A 20,093-nucleotide genomic window follows, 5' to 3' on the forward strand; every position below is an offset into this window, starting at 1 on the left:
ATAAGTTGCTGAGCCAACCTTGGACTTCGTGTTTCTAGAATAAACGTCTTATTGTTTAAGCCTCTTTCAGCCAGGTTGTGTTACTTGCAGCGGAGAACAGCCACAATGATACATGGACCTTGAGCCTGAGAGAGTCTCTGGGGGTTCAAGAGCCTGACTTAAAAGCCATCAAATGCTAGCACACAGTAGGGACTCAACATGAATGTTGTGTAATATCAGACCAAGGACACACAACAGTCCCTCGTAGAAAGATATATAAAAAGACACTCTGATGTGAACCTAAAGACTGTCTGGATCATGTGGAAAACATTCCTGCAATCCTCCTTTGCCATCTTTAAAATGCCTTAAAACCCACCCATTCGTATATTTAACAGTTACTGAGCTCCCATACTGTGGAAAGAGCAAAAGAAAAATTAATGTGGGAGCCCTTCCAGTGGATCTTGGGCTCGTGGGCAGACAAGTCATAAGACAAGTCTGAGTGAGTGGTACAGGAGGATGGTGATGTCTATGTAGACCCCAGCTGAAGCATAAAAAAGGGAAGATGTCAGGGTGGGTGTGCACCAGACGCAGCCAGGGCTGGGCAGAGGCGGACACGTAAGCAAAGGGAGCAAAAGCCCCATGGGTAGGAGAGCCAGCCTGGCCCCAGGCCTGTTAGGGGAGCCTCGCAGGGTGGCTGGCCCGGAGCAGAGTGTGCGTGGGCAGCATGGGGATGAGAAGGCCCAGTCTGAGAGCAAGTCCAAGGAGGAAGCAAGCTGTGAGGGGCAAAGTCCTGCAGAAATGTCTCGGGTGGTCTGGGGCAGCAGTGAATGGGGTGCCTTCTTGCGGCCAGAGAGGCTGCCTGGCTAGAGCAAGCCCCCACTGAGGACAGAACTGTGCCGATTGGAAACTAAAGGTAACGTGGACACAGAGTCCTGGCTGAGGAATCAAGAGTCCTGGATTCCAGCCCCTGTTCTGCCAGTGGGACTGTCATTTCTCCTCTTTGGGCCTCAATTTCCTTCTCTGTTAAATGACAAGATGGGGCATATGATTTTTTTTTTTTTTTAAGATGTATTTATTTTTGGCTGTATTGGGTCTTCATTGCTGTGCACGGGCTTTCTCTAGTTGTGGCGAGCAGCAGCTTCTCTTGCTGAGGAGCATAGGTTCTAGGCACGTGGGTGTCAGTAGCTGTGGCATGTGGGCTCAAGAGTTGTGGCTCACGGGCTTAGTTGCTCCACCGCATGTGGGATCTTCCTGGACCAGGGCTCAAACTGGTGTCTCCTGCACTGGCAGATGGATTCTTTACCACTGCGGCACCAGGGAAGTCCAGGGCATGTGATCTTCATAGGCCTCTCAAACAGCACTATCGTAGGGTCCTGAGTCAAGGACAAAGCACCTGATACCACATACAGGAAACATGACCCATCTGCTCGGGGCAGAGATGGCAACCAAGCTCCACCTTGAAAGCCAATTCCAACTGACTGGCTGTGGCTGCCTGGAGTGCCGTGTGGAGAAAAACCAAAACTGCAAAAGACTCTGAGCTCTGCAAAAAAGAATGCTTGATTGGTGATGTCTGTGTGGGCTCAGGATGCCCAAATGGTACAAGGGACAGGGATGTGCCACTCCCAGCTTAACGTTTTGTTTCCTACTACAGTTGCAGTTATGTGCCAACCGCTCCTGGTGTAAGGATGCTGAAGATTTGTTTCTCCTGGGAGTCTGTGAAGCTGCACCACCAGGGTTCCTCCAGTCTTCGGCTCACCAAGCCTGTCCTCCCTCAGGCAGATACCCTCCCAGATACCCTGGGAACAAGATACCCACTTGTTCCCAGTCCTCCAGGCTTCTTGCTTTTATTCCTGCTGTGTTCATCACCTCTAAATGTCATTATCTTCAGCCTGTAACTCTGACCCCTCTTCTTGCAGCCCAGACACAACTAATGAATTACACAGCAGGCTCTCAAACCGAGAAAGGCGACCTTCTTTTAAAAACTGTGGTCAGTAAACAATCCTGATCATTTCTCTCCTTTGTCTTTTATTTCCCTTTCCCTGGTGTCCTCCTCCCCGCCCAGCCAGGGTTACAGCTCGCACATGGATGGCCACAGTGCCCGTAACAGACAGGGGGGTTATTTCATACGCTAGGGCACCAAGCTGTGGTACAGCTGGCAGGAAGAGAGGGGTAATTATATTGCATCTTGGAGCCACTGGCAATGAGTTTCTACATAAAGGACTAGATTTGCCATGTATTATTTATGCCAGCATCGATTTTCCCAGCTGGCTCTATTTACTGTGCAAATTCTCCTGTATCTGTTTATGGGCAAGGCCATGGTTCAGCACCTCTGGTTACTCTACACTCTGGAGGGGCCCCACAGGGCACCATGCACATTAAACAAGCGGCTGGATTCACCGGAACCAGGTCACATCTTCCCTTCCTGTTAAATTATATCCTGGGACGACAGCGAGCTCCCGGTCTCACCTGGTCACGGCGATGCATGCAGGTGTGTGAAACCACATCGTCAAGAGGGAAAGAGGGATAACCGTTCTCAGGGGACCTCACTGGGGGAAACTGAAAAACCACCTTGGGGGGGGGTTGTGAAATAGATGGCTCTGGGGTTCAGCGAATTTCCTTTGTATGTTTTTAAGAGCAGGATCTAGATAAAGAAGAGCTTTGCATTTACAAGGTTACTTCCACCTGGTAACTCAAAGAGAGAGTTAAGGGAAAGGGAGCCCCATCTTACAGATGGAAAAACAGAGGCAAAAGAAAAAAAAAGAAGGGAGGCAAAGGCGAGCTAGAGGCCTCAGGCTGAGTCACTGTGTTAGGATGCAGTGCAGGATGGTGACGCACAGGGTTATCCGTCCAGTTACAGAGTGCCTCTTCAGAGATGCCCAAGCCAGTGGACTCGGCTCCCACTGGAAACATGTGGTAGGAACAAGAGAAGAAAACCTGGTATCAGCATGAATTTCTGGGTTCTTCCACAATAGCATCCTCTCTTGCCGGTAGCACTGTGTTTCCGGAGAGGAACTGAGGACGGAGATGGCCGTCCAGCCCGAGAGCTTCTCTGCAGCCGCAAGGGCTGCCAGAAGCGAACAGCAGGCATTACTGAACATGAGAGTTTGTCTCAATCAACAGTACAGTCATAAGTGATCTCCCTGTAAAGCTGGGCTCTGCTCTGGGGTTCCCCAGGTCCCGATGTCCACCATCTCCTGGAAACCTGTTGGCTGGAACAAGACAGGAGAGAAGGGTGAGTTTTTGAGTTGAGCAGCCAAGTGGGTAGCCTCTTTGGCTGCAGGGTCTTAGCATCCAGGAATTCCTCAATGAGATATCTGGGCACAGAAGCCACCCTCAAGGGTCCAAATTCCTGGCTTTCCCCTGGGGCCGGCTCACCAGACGGGGAGATTTGGTCAGGCACACCATGCGCTGGCTGCCTGATGCTCCTGCGCCTTGGCCAGTGTCCAGGAGAAGCCGGGTGCTGGGCACAAAGCTCCAGGAGCGTCCCAGGGCAGGTTTGAGCTGCCCGCTGTCCCTGTCTCGGGTCATGTGATTGGTCACCTGCGGCAGAAAGAATCAAAGGCTTATAGATCCGTAAACACTAGTACAGAGGACACCTGCTCCTATGGCTTCATTTTACAGATGGGAAAGCTGAGGCCTAGTACAGGGAAACGACTTCCTCAAGCCACCGTAACTTATCAGTGGTCTGGAATCAGAACCCTGGGCTCCTGACTTGCGCAGAGCTCTTGTCACTAAACCACAATGTCCCAGGCTGGACGCCGACAAAAGGTAATGGGGCACATGTCTGGGAAAAGCAGTGCTGTCTGCTTAGGCCTACTATACTCCCAACCCAGCAGGTGGGCATCCTGAGACGAGGTCCACCCACACCTTTGTGTCAGAGTGTGCGTCTGTGTGTACAGGTGGGAGGGGTTTTGGAAGGGAGGGGGGGTGTCCTAATTTGGTCGGTCAGCTCTACTCTGCCCAGGCTACTCTCAGGTAAGTGACCCCAGCCTCACCGCATCCTCTTGAGGTTCCCCCTGCCTCCCACCCCACCCCTGGGCAGAGGTGTGGCTTGTTCATCATTGAATCCCTGCTGCCTAAGCCAGAGCCTGGCACACAGCAGTGCTCACATACATCCTACAGTTAGAAGAGGGAAGCCTTGGGACCCAGTGTAAGAACAAAAGAATAAGAGAACAAATCCCCTTATGCTGCCAGTAGGTGCACAAAAACTATAACCTTCCTGGCAATTTGGCAACGTCATACCTAGATATTTAAAAATACGCGTGTCCCTGACTCACTGATTATACTTTTAGGAGTTTGAGGAAATATGAGATGTGTAAAGAGGTTTAGGTATAAGGATGTTCACTATAGTTTTATTGAAAACAGAGGAAAACTCTTGTCCTGGTCTATGCTGTTTCTGCTCCCCTGTGCTCAGTTCTAACAGGGGAGTCTGGCAGGACACACAGCAATTTCCCTCTCAGCTTAGGAGCGCCGTCCTAAGAATAGGGCTGGATCTTAAAGAGGACAGTTTAACATAACATAACATAACATATAACATAACTAAAATCCATAGAGGAAAACTGGTAATGACCTAAAGCCCCTAGATCAGGAAATATCAATAGATCGTTATGGTACACCAGGGGTCGCAAACTACTGCCCACAGGCCAAATGTGGCCCAAAAATTGTTTCTGAAAATCAAGTTTTATTGGAACATAGCCATGCCTGTTTATTTAGGGATTGTCCGTGGTTGCTCTCCTGCTATACAGGCAGTTGAGCAGTTGCAACATAGACTACATGGCCGTAAAGCCTCAAATACAGCCATCCCTCATTATCTGCAGGGGGACTGGTTCCAGGACCCTAGGGATACCAAAGCCACCGATGTTCGTCTCTTATATAAGATGGTGTAGTACAGGGGACTTCCCTGGCAGCCCAGTGGTTAAGAATCCATGCTTCCACTGCAGGGGGCACAGGTTCGATTCCTGGTTGAGGAACTAAGACCCCGCATGCCATGCAGTGTGCGCCCCCCCCCCAAAATAAAATAAAATAAGATGGCTCGAATCCACAGTTGGTTGAATCCACAGATGCAGACCCCACGGATAGGGAAGGCCAACCATATTTACGCGTACTACCTGGTCCTTTAGAGAAAAGGTTTCCCGACCCCTGTAACATAGGTATTAAACAAAATAATACGTAGCTGCTAAAAAATGGCATTCTTAAAGAATCTATTAAAAGACTTGGGAAATGGTGTTTTGTTTTTTTTTTAAAACAAGTTTAGTTGGAAAGTTGGTTAAAAGTATATGTATATATGCAAAGAAAAAAGATTCTATGGAGGTATAAAAATATGAATATGGTTTCTGTGGCTGTGGAGATCGATTACAAATTTGACTCTTATATTTAATTATTTTTTACCCTCTTCTATGAGAAGCATGCAGACTTTAAAAAAATCTACTCCATAAGCAGAAAAAGCTACTTTAAAGGCAAAAAGATCCCTTTCTAGGAAGCTCTGAAAAAAGGCAAAACTATTGGGACAGAAACCAGATCAGTGGTTGTCTGGGGCTGGAGGATCTTTCTGGGGTGACAGAAACAGTCTGTATCTTGACTACAGTGGGGTAACAAGGCTGTATACGACTGTATCAAACTTCAAACAAGGAGAAAGTTACTCTGTGTGAATTATACCTCAATAAATCTGAATCAAAGAAAGTAAAAAGAAAAACAAGACTGTCCCTGATCCCTTGGCTATTCGTGGTCCGATCCCCTCACAGTCTGGCGCTCTAGATGACCCAGGTAAGTTGGGCTATGACCCTTTCCCAAAGGGCCACTTTGGGGGTGCAGAAGCTGCTATTTAAGGGAAATAAAAAACTATAACTAGGAAGAACACCTCCCCACTGGGTGAAGCCCAGGGACCAGAGGTAAGACAAGCACAGCTGGCCAAACCCCCTTCCTCACCACCACTGCCACGCTGAGGTCCCGCGCCAGGGTCTTCAGCTCTCGGGCCAGCTGCATCATCAAGGCCAAGCCTGGGGGAGAAAAAGCAGAGTGCGGGCAGCAGGGCATCGAGGACCAGGCTGGCCGAAAACGGGGCTCCAGAGCTGGGAGGCAAGATCACGACCCCAGCCCTGGGCTTTGCCACACCACTCACCTTCCCTCTGCTGACCTCCCAGAAGTGGGGCGACCACTGCGGCGACGGAGTCCACAACCACCGCCTTCAGAGTCCCTGAAGAACTGCTCACCTGAGGGGGTTGACAGGAAGCAGGTGCCATGAACCAATTGGCCTCTAGGGGGCGCCCATCGCCAGACAAGCCCCTCTATCAGAAACTGGTAAGAAATAACTTCCCCCACCCCAAACACATCTGCACATGTACGATGGAATTTCAGCAATGTCTTTTTTCCCCACCCCCACCTGTATGTATAACAGATTTTACTGAAGACTTGGGTGGATAGAGAGAGTGTAAATCACAAGACATCACAGATACCATAAAATAACTACAGTTGAGAAATCCCTGCTCAGATCCTGTGGCCCCCTACTCAGGAATTTTCTTAGTGGAATCTTTCTCCTTGTGGCCAGTCCCCCATCATCTTGTCAGGCCCTTCTTTTCCCTCTCCTGCTTACTCCCCAAGTTCCTAAATTCCTTTGCTGAAGAAGTCAGCCTTCTCTTTCCTTCACTGTCCTTCTAGATCATGGGGCCTCACCTTCCACTTCTAAAAAGATTCCAAATATAGACTTATATAGACAGCCACCTGTTAAAACCATACTTTTTCGTCTCTACACAAGCATTAGCATCCTCCTAGTTTCTTGGACCTAAAATGTTTCTTTTCCTTGAAGCTTCCTTCCTCTTCTCTGTCACTCCTTATATCTAACCCATTTGCTGATTCTGTTTCCATAAATGTTTTTTTCATCTCATGTTGGCCAAGTCCTGGATATTCAGCTGATCTGATCTGTCTTTTGCTTACCTCCCTCTTCATCCCTCAGTTATTGATGCTTGGCTAGTCATCACCTTGTCTAAGGGAGGATGGTAGGGACTTCCCTGGTGGTCCAGTGGTTAAGAATCCGCCTTCCAATGCAGGGGATGCAAGTTCGATCCCTGGTCGGGGGACTAAGATTCCCACATACTGTGGGGCAACGAGCCCATGCACGGCAACTACTGAGCCCACGTGCTTTGGAGCCTGTGCACCACAACTAGAGAAGCCTGTGAGCCACAACAAAGAGCCCACGCACCTCAATGAAAAGACCTCGAATGCCGCAACTAAGACACAATGCAGCCAAATAAATAAATATTTAAAAAAAAATTTTTAAGGAACTTCCCTGGTGGCACAGCGCTTAAGAATTCACCTGCCAATGCAGGGGACACGGGTTTGAGCCCTGGCCTGGGAAGATCCCACATACTGCAGAGCAACTAAGCCCATGTGCCACAACTACTGATCCTGTGCTCTAGTCTAGAGCCCACGAGCCACAACTACTGAGCCCACATGCTGCAACTACTAAAGCCCGAATGCCTAGAATCCGAGCTGTGCAACAAGAGGAGCCACCACAATGAGAAGCCCATGCACCACAATGAAGAATAGCCCGTTAACCTCAACTAGAGAAAGCCTATAAGCAGCAACGAAGACCCAACACAGCCTAAATAAGTAAATAAATTAATAATAATTTTTTTTTAAACTTAAAAAGATTTTTTGAAGCCTACCATTTATTTTCATTTGCAGAGTATTATATAAAGTCAGTATTTTTTTTCTGCTGTAAAACAAAGTGAAGCAGCTATATTTATACATATATCTCCATATCCCCTCCCTCCCACAACCCCTTCCCACCCTGCCTATCCCACCCCTCTAAGTCATCACCAATCATTGAGTTGATCTCCCTGTGTTAAAAAGACAAAAACAAAAACAAAAGAGAGGATGACAGAAAAGAGACAGATCAGCTTAGCCCTTCCTTACTCTCTGGGAGAGCAGGTTGAAATCTGTGGCCAAAATGGGACAGCAAGCCTTCCGCTGCTTTTAACTATAGAGCTATCAGGTCATCTGTGGCAGACAGATCCCATGATCCCCACCTCTAGGTGTTCAAGCCCACTATGATCCCTTCCCCCTGACCTTGGGGGAGTCCTGTGACTTGCTTTCTGACTAGAAAATGTCAAAGGTGCTAGGATTAGGCTACATTATATGGGCTGCCACCCCATGATTACATTATGTTATGTTCTGTAGGACCACATGTTACATTCTCTCACTCTTGTGCTGACTTGCAGAACCAAGGGGCCATGCTGTGAACTGCCTACGGAAAGGGCCACATGGCAGGAATAGTGGGCAACCTCGAAGAGTTGAAGGTGGCCTCTGCCAACAACCAACTGCCGGCGAGAAACTGAAGCCTCTAGGAAATGAATTCTGCCGACAACCTGAATGAACTTGTAAGCGGTTCTTCCCCAGTTGAGCCTCCAAATAAGACACAGCCCAGCTGCCACCGTGATCACAGCCTAATGAGACCCTAAGTAGAGGATCAGGCTAAGCTGTGCCCAGACTCCTGACCTACAGAAACTGTGAGGTAATAAATACATGTTGTTTTACGTCACTACGTTTGTAGTAACTTGCTATGCAATAATAGAATATATACCATCTAGGGACTTTTCTGGTGGTCCAGTGGTTAAGAATACACCTTCCAATGCTAGGGATATGGGTTCAGTCCCAGGTTGGGGAACTAAGATCCCACATGCCACAGAGCAACTGAGCCCACTCAAAGCAACTACTGAGCCCACGAGCCACAGCTAGAGAGATGCCCACGCACTGCAACAAAGGATCCTGCCTGCCACGACTAAGACCCGACACAGCCAAATAAATAAATATTAAAAAAAAAAAAAGAATATGTACCATCTAATGGTCCTATGGTAAAAAATGTAGTCTTTTGACCTGAGAGTTGAGAGATCTGGGTTATAAACTGCTCTTATCCTAAATATGTGGTGACTTTGGGCAACTCACTGAATGTCTCTGGCCCTGACTCTCCTCATCTCTAGAAACAAGAGGGTTGGATTAGGTCAGGACCAGTTGACTTCATGTCTCAACACATGGGGGGCGGGGGGCATAACCTGCTATGATTCCTATGGCAAGTATTTGTTCAACTGTTGTATGTTCTAAAGTTTGTAAAAATGACTTACTTTATATACAACCCTGGGTATGCCCATGGGAACATTTTATGCTTTGGGGTGAGAGAGAAAGTTTAAGATGAATTAAACTATTCTCTGTAAGGTGTCTCCCAAATCTAAGAGTATATACATCAGTGCACCAAATCCTGTTTAAGCACCTGTTTAAGCAGGGTACCAACCCAAATGCCATTCCAAACCCTCTTCCTTGTTAAGAGGACTCTGAATGTGTTCAAGTACTGAGCAGAAATCTCCTGACATCAGGGAAGGTGGGCCCAGCCCCTGGTGTAGGACATACACATAGCTCAGTTTTGGCCAATTAGATGTAAGGGGAAATGGGAAGTGTACTGGTGAGTTTCAGAGAAAGATTTTTCTTCCCTTATAAAAAGGAAGAGGTACAGATAAGAGGCATCTATCTCTCACTGGCCTGAATATGGATGTAATATGGATGTGTGAACATATGCTGCTTAGAGCCATAGCAGCCACTTTGCAATCATGAGGGGGAAGAGCAAGAGAACCAGGTGCACCAACCTAGAGCCCTGATATTATGAACCTGCCAACCTCCAGACTCATGTGAGATAAATAAATGTCCTCAAGATTCAACTCTCTGTCAGACAGACTACTACTTGCAGCTGAAAGTAATCTTAACTGATCCAACGCTGGAATGCAGAGATGAATATGACATGATCCTTGTACTCAAGGAAGAAGCTTACTGTTTAGTGGGGAAGATGGGCATGTAAACGATGAGGCACTCAGGCATGAATTAAGCATTCAGAAATCCCATCCTGGGAGTGGCAGGCACAACTAAAGTCACCAGATTGCACATCTGCGTTTCCAAGCAGTCTATAGTAGGACACCTGCCCACATGCAGGCAGCACCGGCCAGCTGGAGGGAGCAGGGAGTGGCGGAGGAGCAGGCTCACCTGCTGGGACACAGCACCTCGCAGGTCCTGCAGCACATCCAGCATCTGGAAGATGTCAAACGCACGCACCACCTGGATCCTCTGGAGAGCTCCTGCCTGAAGGTGTAGGTGAGAGAAGGAAGGGCTTTGGAGAAGAGGAGCAGGGGGTTGCACAAGATGGATTTTGAGGCTGAGCGGGAAGAGGCACTTAGATGCAAGCACTCAGGTCCAGGATGGCAAATGGGCTTTGTCTGATGGGCCAGTTCTCACCAAGGTGGCTGCCTGGGTGCTGAGCTACAAAGCCAAGTCAGAGCTCCGTGGGAAGGAGGGATGGGACTGATCAGTGTGTCTTTCATGGGCAAGAAATGGGAGAGAAACACAAATGCTGGGTGTGTGGCAGCCCTAAATTAGGGTATGTCAGGGGTTGAGTTTCCTGGGTCAGTGTGGGTGGTGTCCGATCTGGGATGATGTCATAACAGGGAGGCTCACATGACAGGAAGTACTAGGAGAACAGCAAGTTTCCAAGCCGGAAATATCTATTCACCCAAATGACTAAAATTCTTGCCATGTTAGATAATGCGGTCTTATGGTATCAGAACCTCAAAGGAACCCAACCCTCCTATTCTTTACCTGCTCCTCCTCATCCGGGGTTCTGGCCTGAAGTAGCTGGAGGATGCGGGAGGCTGTGAGGCCTCCATTGGAATCGATGTACAGGACGTTCTGTCGCAGGCCATGGGCCACGTTTGCGGCCACACAAAGACATACCTGAGTAGAGATGGGGCATTGGGTGAACTTGAGCCCTCAAGGAGGGCCCAGAATGGGTGCTCCCACCAAAACTTGTCCAGATCCCAGAGACATGAATGGGCCAAGTTCAAGCCCCACTCCTCACTCCACCCCTCTCCTCTCTTCCGAGCTCTGAATCACAAGCATGCTGGAAGAAGCTTCCCCAGGGATCCAGAGCTATGCACCCACCTCCCCCAACCCTCCTGGCTGCTGGCCGCATGTGTACCTGGGTTTTGCCGCTACCTGGGCCTCCTACAATTTCAGTCACTTCTCCAGTATAGAGACCAGCATCGAGCAGTTTGTCCAGGCTGATGGCAGAAGAGGAGGGAAGAGAATCAACCGAAGGGATTCCAGGGAAGGGAGGGGAGCAGGAACCAGGAAGAAAAAGCAAGATATCCCTTCCAAGCACTGTTCTGTCCAGAGACATTCTAACATCTCTGTCCAGGAGGCTTCTCCTGGCGGAGTTTCCTTTAGGGAAAGCCAGCACAGCTAAATGTTCCTCCCCTGCCCCCTCATCCTTTTACTCTCAGCTTAAAGATCACCGCTGGGTGATCACTTCTCCGCAGAGGTCTCTTTGCCACCCCAACCAATGGTCCTCCTCTCATTCTCCATCTCAGCCCCTCCTGGGTTTCCTTGATAGAAATTCCCATAATTTGTCATGTTTTAAAACTGTGAAAGAATTATAGATTGGCAGAAAGTTGTAAAAAACAATGTACAGGGAGGTCCCATGTACCCTTCACCTAGTTTCCCCTAATGGTAGCATCTTTCCCTCTAAGATGTATTGTACTACAGTACAACATCGCAAATTGACACTGGTGCAATCCACAGAGTTTATTCAGATTCATCACCATTACTTTCATGTGTGTCGCATGTATAGCTCTATGCTATTTCATCACACACGTGGGTTTATGTAGCCACTGCAATCAAGATACTGAACATTTCATCGCTGCAAGGCTCCCTTGTGCCACCCTTTTATAGCCACACCCCTCACATCCACCCCTAATCCCTAGTCCCTGGCAACTGCTTAATCTGTTCTCCATCTCGATTATTATGTTTTATTTATCTATTTATTTATTTATTGGCTGCATTGGGTCTTCATTGCTGAGCTTGGGCTTTCTCTAGTTGCAGCAAGTGGGGGCTACTCTTTGTTGCGGTGCACGGGCTTCTCATTGTGGTGGCTTCTCTTGTTGTGGAGCACGGGCTCTAGGCGCAAGGGCTTTAGTAGTTGTGGCTCGAGGGCTCAATAGTTGTAGCTCGTGGGCTCTAGAGTGCAGGCTCAGTACCTGTGGCGCAAGGGCTTAGTTGCTCCGTGGCATGTGGGATCTTCCTGGACCAGGGCATGTGGGATCTTCCATGTCCCCTGCACTGGCAGGCGGATTCTTAACCACTGCACCACCAGGGAAGTCCCACCATCTCTATTATTATGTTATCTCAAGAGTGTTATGTACACAGAATCACACAGTACTACCTCTGTGATTGGCTTTTCTCACTCAGCATCATTCCCTCAAGATCCATCCAAGTTGTCACGTGTATCAATAGTTTGTTCTTTTTCACTGTCAAGCAGTATTCCATGGAATGGATGAGCCAAGTTTGTTTAACCATTCACCCACTGAAGGACATTTTAGCTGTTTCCAACTGGGGGCAATTATGAATAAACCTGCTACGAACATTTGCATACAGGTTTTTCTGTAAACCTAAGTTTTTATTTCTCTGGAATAGATGTCCCAGAATACAAGTGTTGAGTTGTATGGTAAGTGCATATTAATCTTACAAGAAACTACTAACCTGTTTTCTGAGTGGATATGCTATTTTACTTTCCCACCAGCAACGTATGAGTAATCCAGTTTCTCTACATCCTTACTAGCATTTGGAATTATCACCATTTTTTATTTTACATTCTAGGAGGTATGTAGTAATATCTTGTTGTGGGTTTTTGTTTTTGTTTTAATAGGTATGTATTTATTTTGGCTGTGCTGGGTCTTAGTTGCAGCATGCAGGATCTTAGCTGAGGCATGTGGGATCTAGTTCCCTGACCAGGGATTGAACCTGGGCCTCCTGCATTGGGAGCTTGGAGTCTTACCCACTGGACCACCAGGGAAGTCCCTCATTGTGGTTTTAATTTGCACTTCCCTAATAACCAATGATGTTGAGCCTCTTTGGTGAAATGTCTGTTCATGTCTCTTGCCCATTTCCTAATTGGATTATTTTACTGCTGAGTTTTAAGAATTCTTTATATATCCCAGATGCAAGACCTTTGCTGAATATGCAGATTGCAAATATTTCCCCCATTCTATCACTTGTCTTTTCATCCTCTTTTGCAGAGCAAAAGTTTTTGGCCCAGAGTACCCTGGGGCAAGGCCTGGGCCTTGTTCGCCCCAGAACTGGCACAGTGGCTGAAATGCAGGAAGATGCACAATAAATGTTTCCAGACAAATGAGTGTTAGAAGGTTCCTACGTTATTAACACTCTGACTGTGGAAGCCTTGGAATAAATTCAAGTCATGGCCAATTCTTAATCCAGTTTCTGTCCCTAAACCACCAGGAAGTAGGTCACTACCCACACTCCATATCCTGCCCAACCTGTGGGCTGAAATTTCACCTCCATCACAGCCTATACTAATTCCTCCAAGTCCTGACCACGTGCATCCCTCTCCTAACCCTGTAATCACCTCCACGGGCTCCAGCCCTTTGCGATGGTCCTTGAAGACCTTCCATGACCCCTCTGTATATGCCAAGCAGCACCTAAGTAAGCACCCCACCTTTCTTTCAATTCCAGGGACCCCATGATTATAATCACAGGGCCCTGCTGGTGAAAACGCTCTGGTTACCACTCCGGCCCTGGGGCTTCTTGGGATCACTGTGCTCACCTTGTCTCTGTGTAATAAGCACTTTTTAAAGAGCATCCAGCCTCTGCCACTGCTGGCTCCTGTTCCTCCCACTGAGATCAGAGAACCCCCAGCCCCATTACAGCACTGGTTCTCCCAGTGTGGTCCCCAGACCAGCATCAGCATCACCTTGGAACTGATTAGAAACGCAAATTCTCGTGCCCCATCCTAGATGTACTGAATCAGAAACTCTTGCGGGAAAGACCACATCTGAGTCTCAACAATCATACATGGGGACTTCCTAAGTGGCACAGTGGTTAAGAATCCGCCTGCCATTGCAAGGGACACGGGTTTGATCCCTACTCTGGGAAGATTCCCACATGCTGCGGAGCAACTAAGCCCGTGTGCCACAACTATTGACCCTGTACTCTAGAGCCCGTGAGCCGCAGCTATTGAGCCTGTGTGACACAACTACTGAAGCCTGCGTGCCTAGAGCCCATGCTCCGTAGCAAAAGAAGCCACCGCAATGAGGAGCCCACGCAACACAATGAAGAGTGGCCCCTGCTCACTGCAACTAGAGAAAGCAGCAATGAAGACCCAGTGTAGCTAATAAATAAATAAATTTATTTAAAAAAACAAAACAAAAACAAGCACACATGTTCAAGTTTGAACACAGTTAGGCTAGACTAGTGTTTCCCAATCCTGCCTGCATGTTAAAATAACCATGGGAGTTTTAAAAAAAGAGGCCTATATCAGTGGTTCCAAAACTTGTCTGCACTTTGGAGGCAGCTGGGAACCTCAAAACATACTGATGCTTGTGTTCTACCCCTAGAGAATGTGATTTAATTGGGGTGTTGTTGTTGGGGGTGAGGGTGCAGTGGAGGGCTTTGAAATTGGAAAAAAATAATAATTTCCAGGTAATTCTAATATGCAGAAAAGTTTGGGAACCACTGGCCTAAAGCCATGAAGTCAGAATTTCTAAAGGTGAGACCCAGGCAAGAATATTTCTTAAGCTTTTCAAATGATTCTTTTTTTTTTAAACAAATTTTTATTTATTCATTTATTCATTTATTGACTGCATTGGGTCTTTGTTGCTGCGCACAGGCTTTCTCTAGTTGCAGAGAGTGAGGGCTACTCTTCATTGTGGTGCACAAGCTTCTCATTGTGGTGGCTTCTCTTGTTGCAGAGCACGGGCTCTAGGTGCATGGGCTTCAGCAGTTGTGGCACATGGGCTCAGTAGTTGTAGCACACAGGCTTAGTTGCTCTGAGGCATGTAGGATCTTCCTGGAGCAGGGATCGAACCATGTCCCCTGCACTGGCAGGCAGATTCTTTTTTTTTTTTTTTTTTTTTTTTATTTTTTTGGGGGTACACCAGGTTCAATCAACTGTTTTTATACACATATCCCCGTATTCCCTCCCTTCCTTGATGCCCCCCCCTCGAGTCCCCCCCACCCTCCCTGCCCCAGTCCTCTAAGGCATCTTCCATCCTCGAGTTGGACTCCCTTTGTTATACAACTTCCCACTGACTCTTTTACAGTTGGTAGTATATATATGTCTGTGCTACTCTCTCGCTTTGTCTCAGTTTCCCCTTCACCCCCCGCCCCCTCCCATACCTCGAGTTCTCCAGTCCATTCTCTGTATCTGCTTCCTTGTTCTTGTCACTGAGTTCCTCAGTACCATTTTTAGATTCCGTATATGTGAGTTAGCATACAATATTTGTCCTTCTCTTTCTGACTTACTTCACTATGTATGACAGATTGTAGTTCTATCCACCTCATTATATATAGCTCCATCTCATCCCTTTTTATAGCTGAGTAATATTCCATTGTATATATATGTCAGGCAGATTCTTAACCACTGTGCCACCAGGGAAATTCCTTCCCAAATGATTCTAACATGCAGCCTAGGTGAAATCACTGGTATTGACTCTCCAGTCAAGAATCAACTGCATTCTTGGGACTTCCCTGATGGTCCAATGGTAAAGAATCCACCTTCCAATGCAGAGGACATGGGCTCGATCCTTGGTTGGGGAACTAAGATGCCACATGCCATGGGGAAACTAAGCCCATGTACCACAAGTACAGAGCCTGCTCACCACAACTAGAAAAGAGAAAACCTGCATCCCACAACTAGAGAGAAGCCCACTCACCATAATGAGATCCCACATGCCTCAACAAAGATCACATATGCCGCGACCAAGACTCGCCGCCGCCAAAATAAGTAAATAAATAAAATTAAAAAAAAAAAAGAAAAGAATCAACCACATTCTTGGCTGTGAGGCTTAGTCTCCACAAGGAATGCCCAAATCCACCATCCAGGGGACTCCTCACCTGTTTCCGTCCCATGTCTCGTGGTGGACCTTCCTACCAAGCCCCTCTGCTCACCACCATGGACAGAGCCCCCCCAGCCTGCCTTGTGGGGCAGAGGTACAACTGGGTCTTACCACCTGTTCTGAATACAAGTGATTTCTGGGATTTATCCTCCACCTTTCCCTCTGAACTGGCTTTCAGCCGTTCATTCAAACATCTCCTGAATGCCTCACATTTCCGGAAGGGCAAAACTAGGGGGAAGCAGAGATGAACAAGACACAGCTCTGGCCTTCAAGGAACCACCCATCTCCCCCAGGCAATACAACCTCCTCCAAAGCACGCTACATGCTCTCCGGCCCTCGTAAAGATCCACGGTGCATGCCAGCACTACAGGCTGTGAGAAGGCCTACAGCAGAGAAATCTGCTTCATTCGGGTTAACCAGCCTTCCCCGGGCTGTTGACCACAGAACTCCCCTCCCTTCCCCTGTTCAAGTTACATCCATCAAATGTCCAAAGAATACTGTGAGGAAAGCTAGAAACCTAGTGGGTCATCTTTGATTCTTCACGTCTGTATCCCCCCTGGCAAAAAGGCGATCGCATTTCTTCAACATGCCTCCAGCTGTCACCTGGCCTAGATCGGCTCACACACCCTCCCCTGCCATGTCCTCCAGGGCCTCTCTCCTGCCAGCCTCCCCAGCCTCATCCACACCACCCACCTCCACCCCATGCCTGCAGCTCTACTTTCACAATACAGCCTCCCACCTGGAGGGAAGCAATAGGGCAGATGTCTTAGATTTGGGTTCTTATGCTTAGGAGGTGACCTCAAAAGCCTGGTCTGCCACTTACTAGCTGTGGGATCTTTTTTTTTTTTTTTTTTTTTGGCCATGCCACACAGCTTGCGGGATCTTAGTTCCCTGACCAGGGATCAAACCCGTGCCCCCTGCAATGGAAGCACAGAATCATAACCACTGGATTGCCAGGGAAGTCCCTAGCTACAGAATCTTGAGCAAGTCTCTTAACCAGTTTCCTCATCTACAGGATGATTTTTCATCCCAGTGCGCTCCTCATGGTTGTGAAGATAAATGAAATAATGTACCCGGAGTAACAGAGCCTGGTTCCTGATCAGCACTTGGAGAGGCCCCATCCATTCCTCAAGGCCCAAGACCAGCCTCCTGCACAGAACTTTCCTAAACCTCTCTGATCTCCCCTGCAGTGACCCACGGTGGCTGCCATCCTGCAGTTTATCACCTGACTGTTTCCTCTGTATATGCTGGTTTTATAAGCTCCCAAAGGACAATGTTGCTCTCTGTTAATCACCCCCCCCCCTTTTTTTCTTTTAATTTTTTGTTTATTTTTTGGCTTCATTGGATCTTCATTGCTGCATACGGGCTTTCTCTAGTGGCGGCGAGCGGGGGCTACTCTTTGTTGTGGTGTGCAGGCTTCTCATTGTGGTGGCTTCTCTTGTTTCGGAGCACAGGCTCTAGGCATGCAGGCTTCAGTGGGCTCAGTAGTTGTGGCTCGTGGGCTCTAGAGCACAGGCTCAGTAGTTGTGGCACACGGGCTTAGTTGCTCCGCGGCATGTGGGAATCTTCCCAGAGTAGGGATCAAACCCATGTCCCTTGCAATGGCAGGCAGATTCTTAACCACTGCACCACCAGGGAAGTCCCTGCTTGTGGGCTCTTAGTTCCCAAACTAGGAATTGAACCCAGGCCTTTGGCAGTAAGAGCTCCAAGTCCTAACCACTGGACCGCCAGGGAATTTCCAATCACCCCCTCCTTATGCTGCCTCCACGAGTGTTCACACCTCTCTCTTATGTTTACCTGCTCTTCTTTACGCACTGGACCCCACATTCCTCAAGTGCCTTTCCTCACCCACACCTAGATCATCCGTACATATCTGGCACCCATGAGCACTTGGCCAGTGCTTGATCAGTGACAGACCTGAACTGCCAACCTGGGGAGAGCAAGCACTGTGCTGTATGAACCCTGCCAAGAGAACGTGTTACGGGAACGGCGAGGGCCAAACCAACCCAAAGACCTTTGCGGTGGCAGAGTTCTTTATCAAATTCTGCACAAACAGGCCAGCAAAGAGGTCAGACTCCCTTGGCCAGAAGCCTCCTGTTTTCTTCCAACTCTTTCTCTCTCCAAACAACACGGCAGAAGGTAACTGCTTTTGTCCCCTCCTGCTTCAGTGTATGGGGAATGAATCAAGTTCTGGATCAGGTGCCCCAGGGCTGGAGCTCCACCTCTGCCCCTTGTGCCTCTCAGGCTAAACTCATGTGAGGTTAATAACCACTAACTCACAGGGTCACTGAAGAGATTATACAACCTATTATATAACCTACTATGTGTCAATGGCTGGTACGTAGTAGGCACTCAATCAATGTTAGTCCTGCCATGCTCTCTCTAGCCCCATCCTTAAGTGAAAGGGGAGATAGGGCCAGGGAAGAGTTGCTCTGATTTGCTGAATAATAATGAGATACTGACATCTTGTGTTATAGGGCGGTGGTTCTCAACCAGAAGCAATTTTGCCACCCCGGGGGGGTGGGGTGGGTGTCATTTGGTCATAGCTGGAGACATTTTTGATTGTCAGACATGGGGAGGAGGGAGGTGCTACTGGCATCTAGAGGGTAGAGACCAGCGATTCTGCCAAACATCCTACTATGCACACAGGACAGCACCCCGCCCCCCAAATAATTCTGCATCCTCAAATGTTAAGAGTTGGAGAAACCCTGTTATAGGGTAAGAGAACTCAGAAGTCCTGACCATCCTCACCACTGTTTGAAAAAGCCTGCTCTCCCTAGACTCAAGCATCAAAAGCCCAGCCGGATGCAGCCAAGTCCCCCTGCCTCTCACCTTCTCCCCCAAGTACGCACACAAACCTTCCAATGCCGGTGGACAGGATGGCAGTGGAGGTCTTCAATTCCTCGTAGAGATCAGCGCCGTTGAACGGGAAAGCTGAGAACTGAGCCAGCAGCACCCGCCTCAGGGCGACCAGAGCCTGAGGAAGGGGCGGGGCAACTCAGGATGGGGACTTGGCGCTCCCACCCGAAGCAGCACAGACCAGAGCCTGAGGAAGGGGCGGGGCAACTCAGGATGGGGACTTGGCGCTCCCGCCCGAAGCAGCACAGAGTACTCGACAATGACCCGCCAAGGGAGGGGAGTCTCCCAGGGTCTCATAAGTCCCCCTATCGATCTCTGGGAACCCTTTGCTCAGGATGGGCATTTAGAGACACACTGGTTTGGAGCGTGGAGATCGTCCGCTCACCTTATAAGACAAGCCACATTTCTGGGCTACCTCCTCCAGGTCTGCAGAAACCAGATCCACCACTGAAAACAAAACACGTGGGGCTGATGGGCAGGGAGGGAGGCCCGGGGCCTCCCGCACTTGACTTTCCCGCGCCTACGTGGACTAGCGGAGCCTCAGGACCTGGCGTGGCGCCTGGCACACAGTGGGGGGGTCTACCCTTCCTGGGGCGGGGCTCGCTGACTCCCACCTTCCCCGGCTCTCGAGGAGGCTGTGGGCGGGGGAGGGAGGGAAGGGACCCTCCCGGGTGTGCCGGGGCCGAGGCCGGCCTCGGCGCTGGGCCCGGCCGCGTGGCCGCACTGGCGCGCGCCGGCGGTCACCTGTCTTGATCCCGCGGCTCCGCAGAAGCTGGACCATGTCCTGGGTGAGGCCCGGGCACAGCCCGGCCCGGAGCACTACCATGTGCCCTGGGGGCCCGGGGCCCTCTCCAGACGGCCCCCCGGCGGCGCCGCTTTCTGGACCGAGCCCGGGAGGCGGCTGCGGCGGCGGCGGCGGCGGCGAGGGAGGCTGCGGACCCCGCGGGGGCTCCGGCGCCCAGGGCCCTCCGGCGCCCAGGGCCCTCCCGCCAGGACCGCGCCGCCGCTTCCGGCTTCCAGGCTCCGGGGCCCGGCCTGCGGCGCCACCTGCCGGCCGCGGGGCGGACGCGCGGGCCTGCGGGTGGGGCGGAGACGGCGCGGGCGGCACGGAGCGGGCGGCACGGAGCCGGGTCCCCTGCGCCGCCGAAGCCACCGCGCCCAGCTCGGCCGCCCCCGCGCCCGCGTGCGTCTCTGCCTTCTCCCCGATGTCGCCTCCTTGCAGGCTTCCCACGTGCAGCCTTCCGTTCTGTACACTGGGCCAGAACGTTCGGACCATCCATCCCTACGACAGGGACCTACTTGTTAGTGGGGGAA

At 49.6% G+C, this 20,093-nt stretch overlaps 1 protein-coding gene and 2 non-coding genes across 4 annotated transcripts; 1 reads left to right on the forward strand and 2 right to left on the reverse strand.

The window, feature by feature from the left end:
• Window positions 1-765: 765 nt before the first annotated feature.
• RAD51D (RAD51 paralog D) lies at window positions 766-19,781 on the reverse strand. Of its 2 annotated transcripts, none has more exons than XM_057717141.1 (10): window positions 19,524-19,781; window positions 19,165-19,226; window positions 18,773-18,897; window positions 10,991-11,072; window positions 10,612-10,746; window positions 10,003-10,098; window positions 6,098-6,188; window positions 5,905-5,975; window positions 3,355-3,519; window positions 766-3,188 (listed from the first exon to the last, which is right to left on the reverse strand). In XM_057717141.1, the coding sequence occupies exons 1-10, from the start codon at window positions 19,603-19,605 to the stop codon at window positions 3,105-3,107; spliced, it is 993 nt and encodes a 330-aa protein (XP_057573124.1). In that variant the 5' UTR covers window positions 19,606-19,781; the 3' UTR covers window positions 766-3,104. The 2 variants fall into 2 exon arrangements, with proteins under 2 accessions (XP_057573124.1, XP_057573125.1); XM_057717142.1 differs by having other exon boundaries at window positions 18,779-18,897; window positions 19,524-19,756.
• On the forward strand, window positions 4,355-4,487 carry LOC130841116 (small Cajal body-specific RNA 11). Its single transcript, XR_009050157.1, has one exon. It is a non-coding gene; the product is annotated as a small Cajal body-specific RNA 11 (non-coding RNA).
• Window positions 12,790-12,862, reverse strand: TRNAW-CCA (transfer RNA tryptophan (anticodon CCA)). The gene has a single exon. It is a non-coding gene; the product is annotated as a tRNA-Trp (tRNA).
• Window positions 19,782-20,093: the final 312 nt, after the last annotated feature.

The sequence above is a fragment of the Hippopotamus amphibius genome, chromosome 17, assembly GCF_030028045.1.
Source record: "Hippopotamus amphibius kiboko isolate mHipAmp2 chromosome 17, mHipAmp2.hap2, whole genome shotgun sequence".
Lineage (NCBI taxonomy): Eukaryota > Metazoa > Chordata > Mammalia > Artiodactyla > Hippopotamidae > Hippopotamus > Hippopotamus amphibius.

Bases quoted from the DNA above. Each gene is read 5' to 3' on its own strand.
- RAD51D (XM_057717141.1), bottom strand. From the start codon at position 19,605: ATGGTAGTGCTCCGGGCCGGGCTGTGCCCGGGCCTCACCCAGGACATG. The intron at 11,073-18,772 runs GTGCGTACTTGG...TTCTGCCATCAG, and splicing joins ACCGGCATTGGAAGGTTTGT to CCTGGACAAACTGCTCGATG. The intron at 6,189-10,002 runs GTGAGCCTGCTC...CAACCCCCTCAG, and splicing joins GAGGTGCTGTGTCCCAGCAG to GTGAGCAGTTCTTCAGGGAC.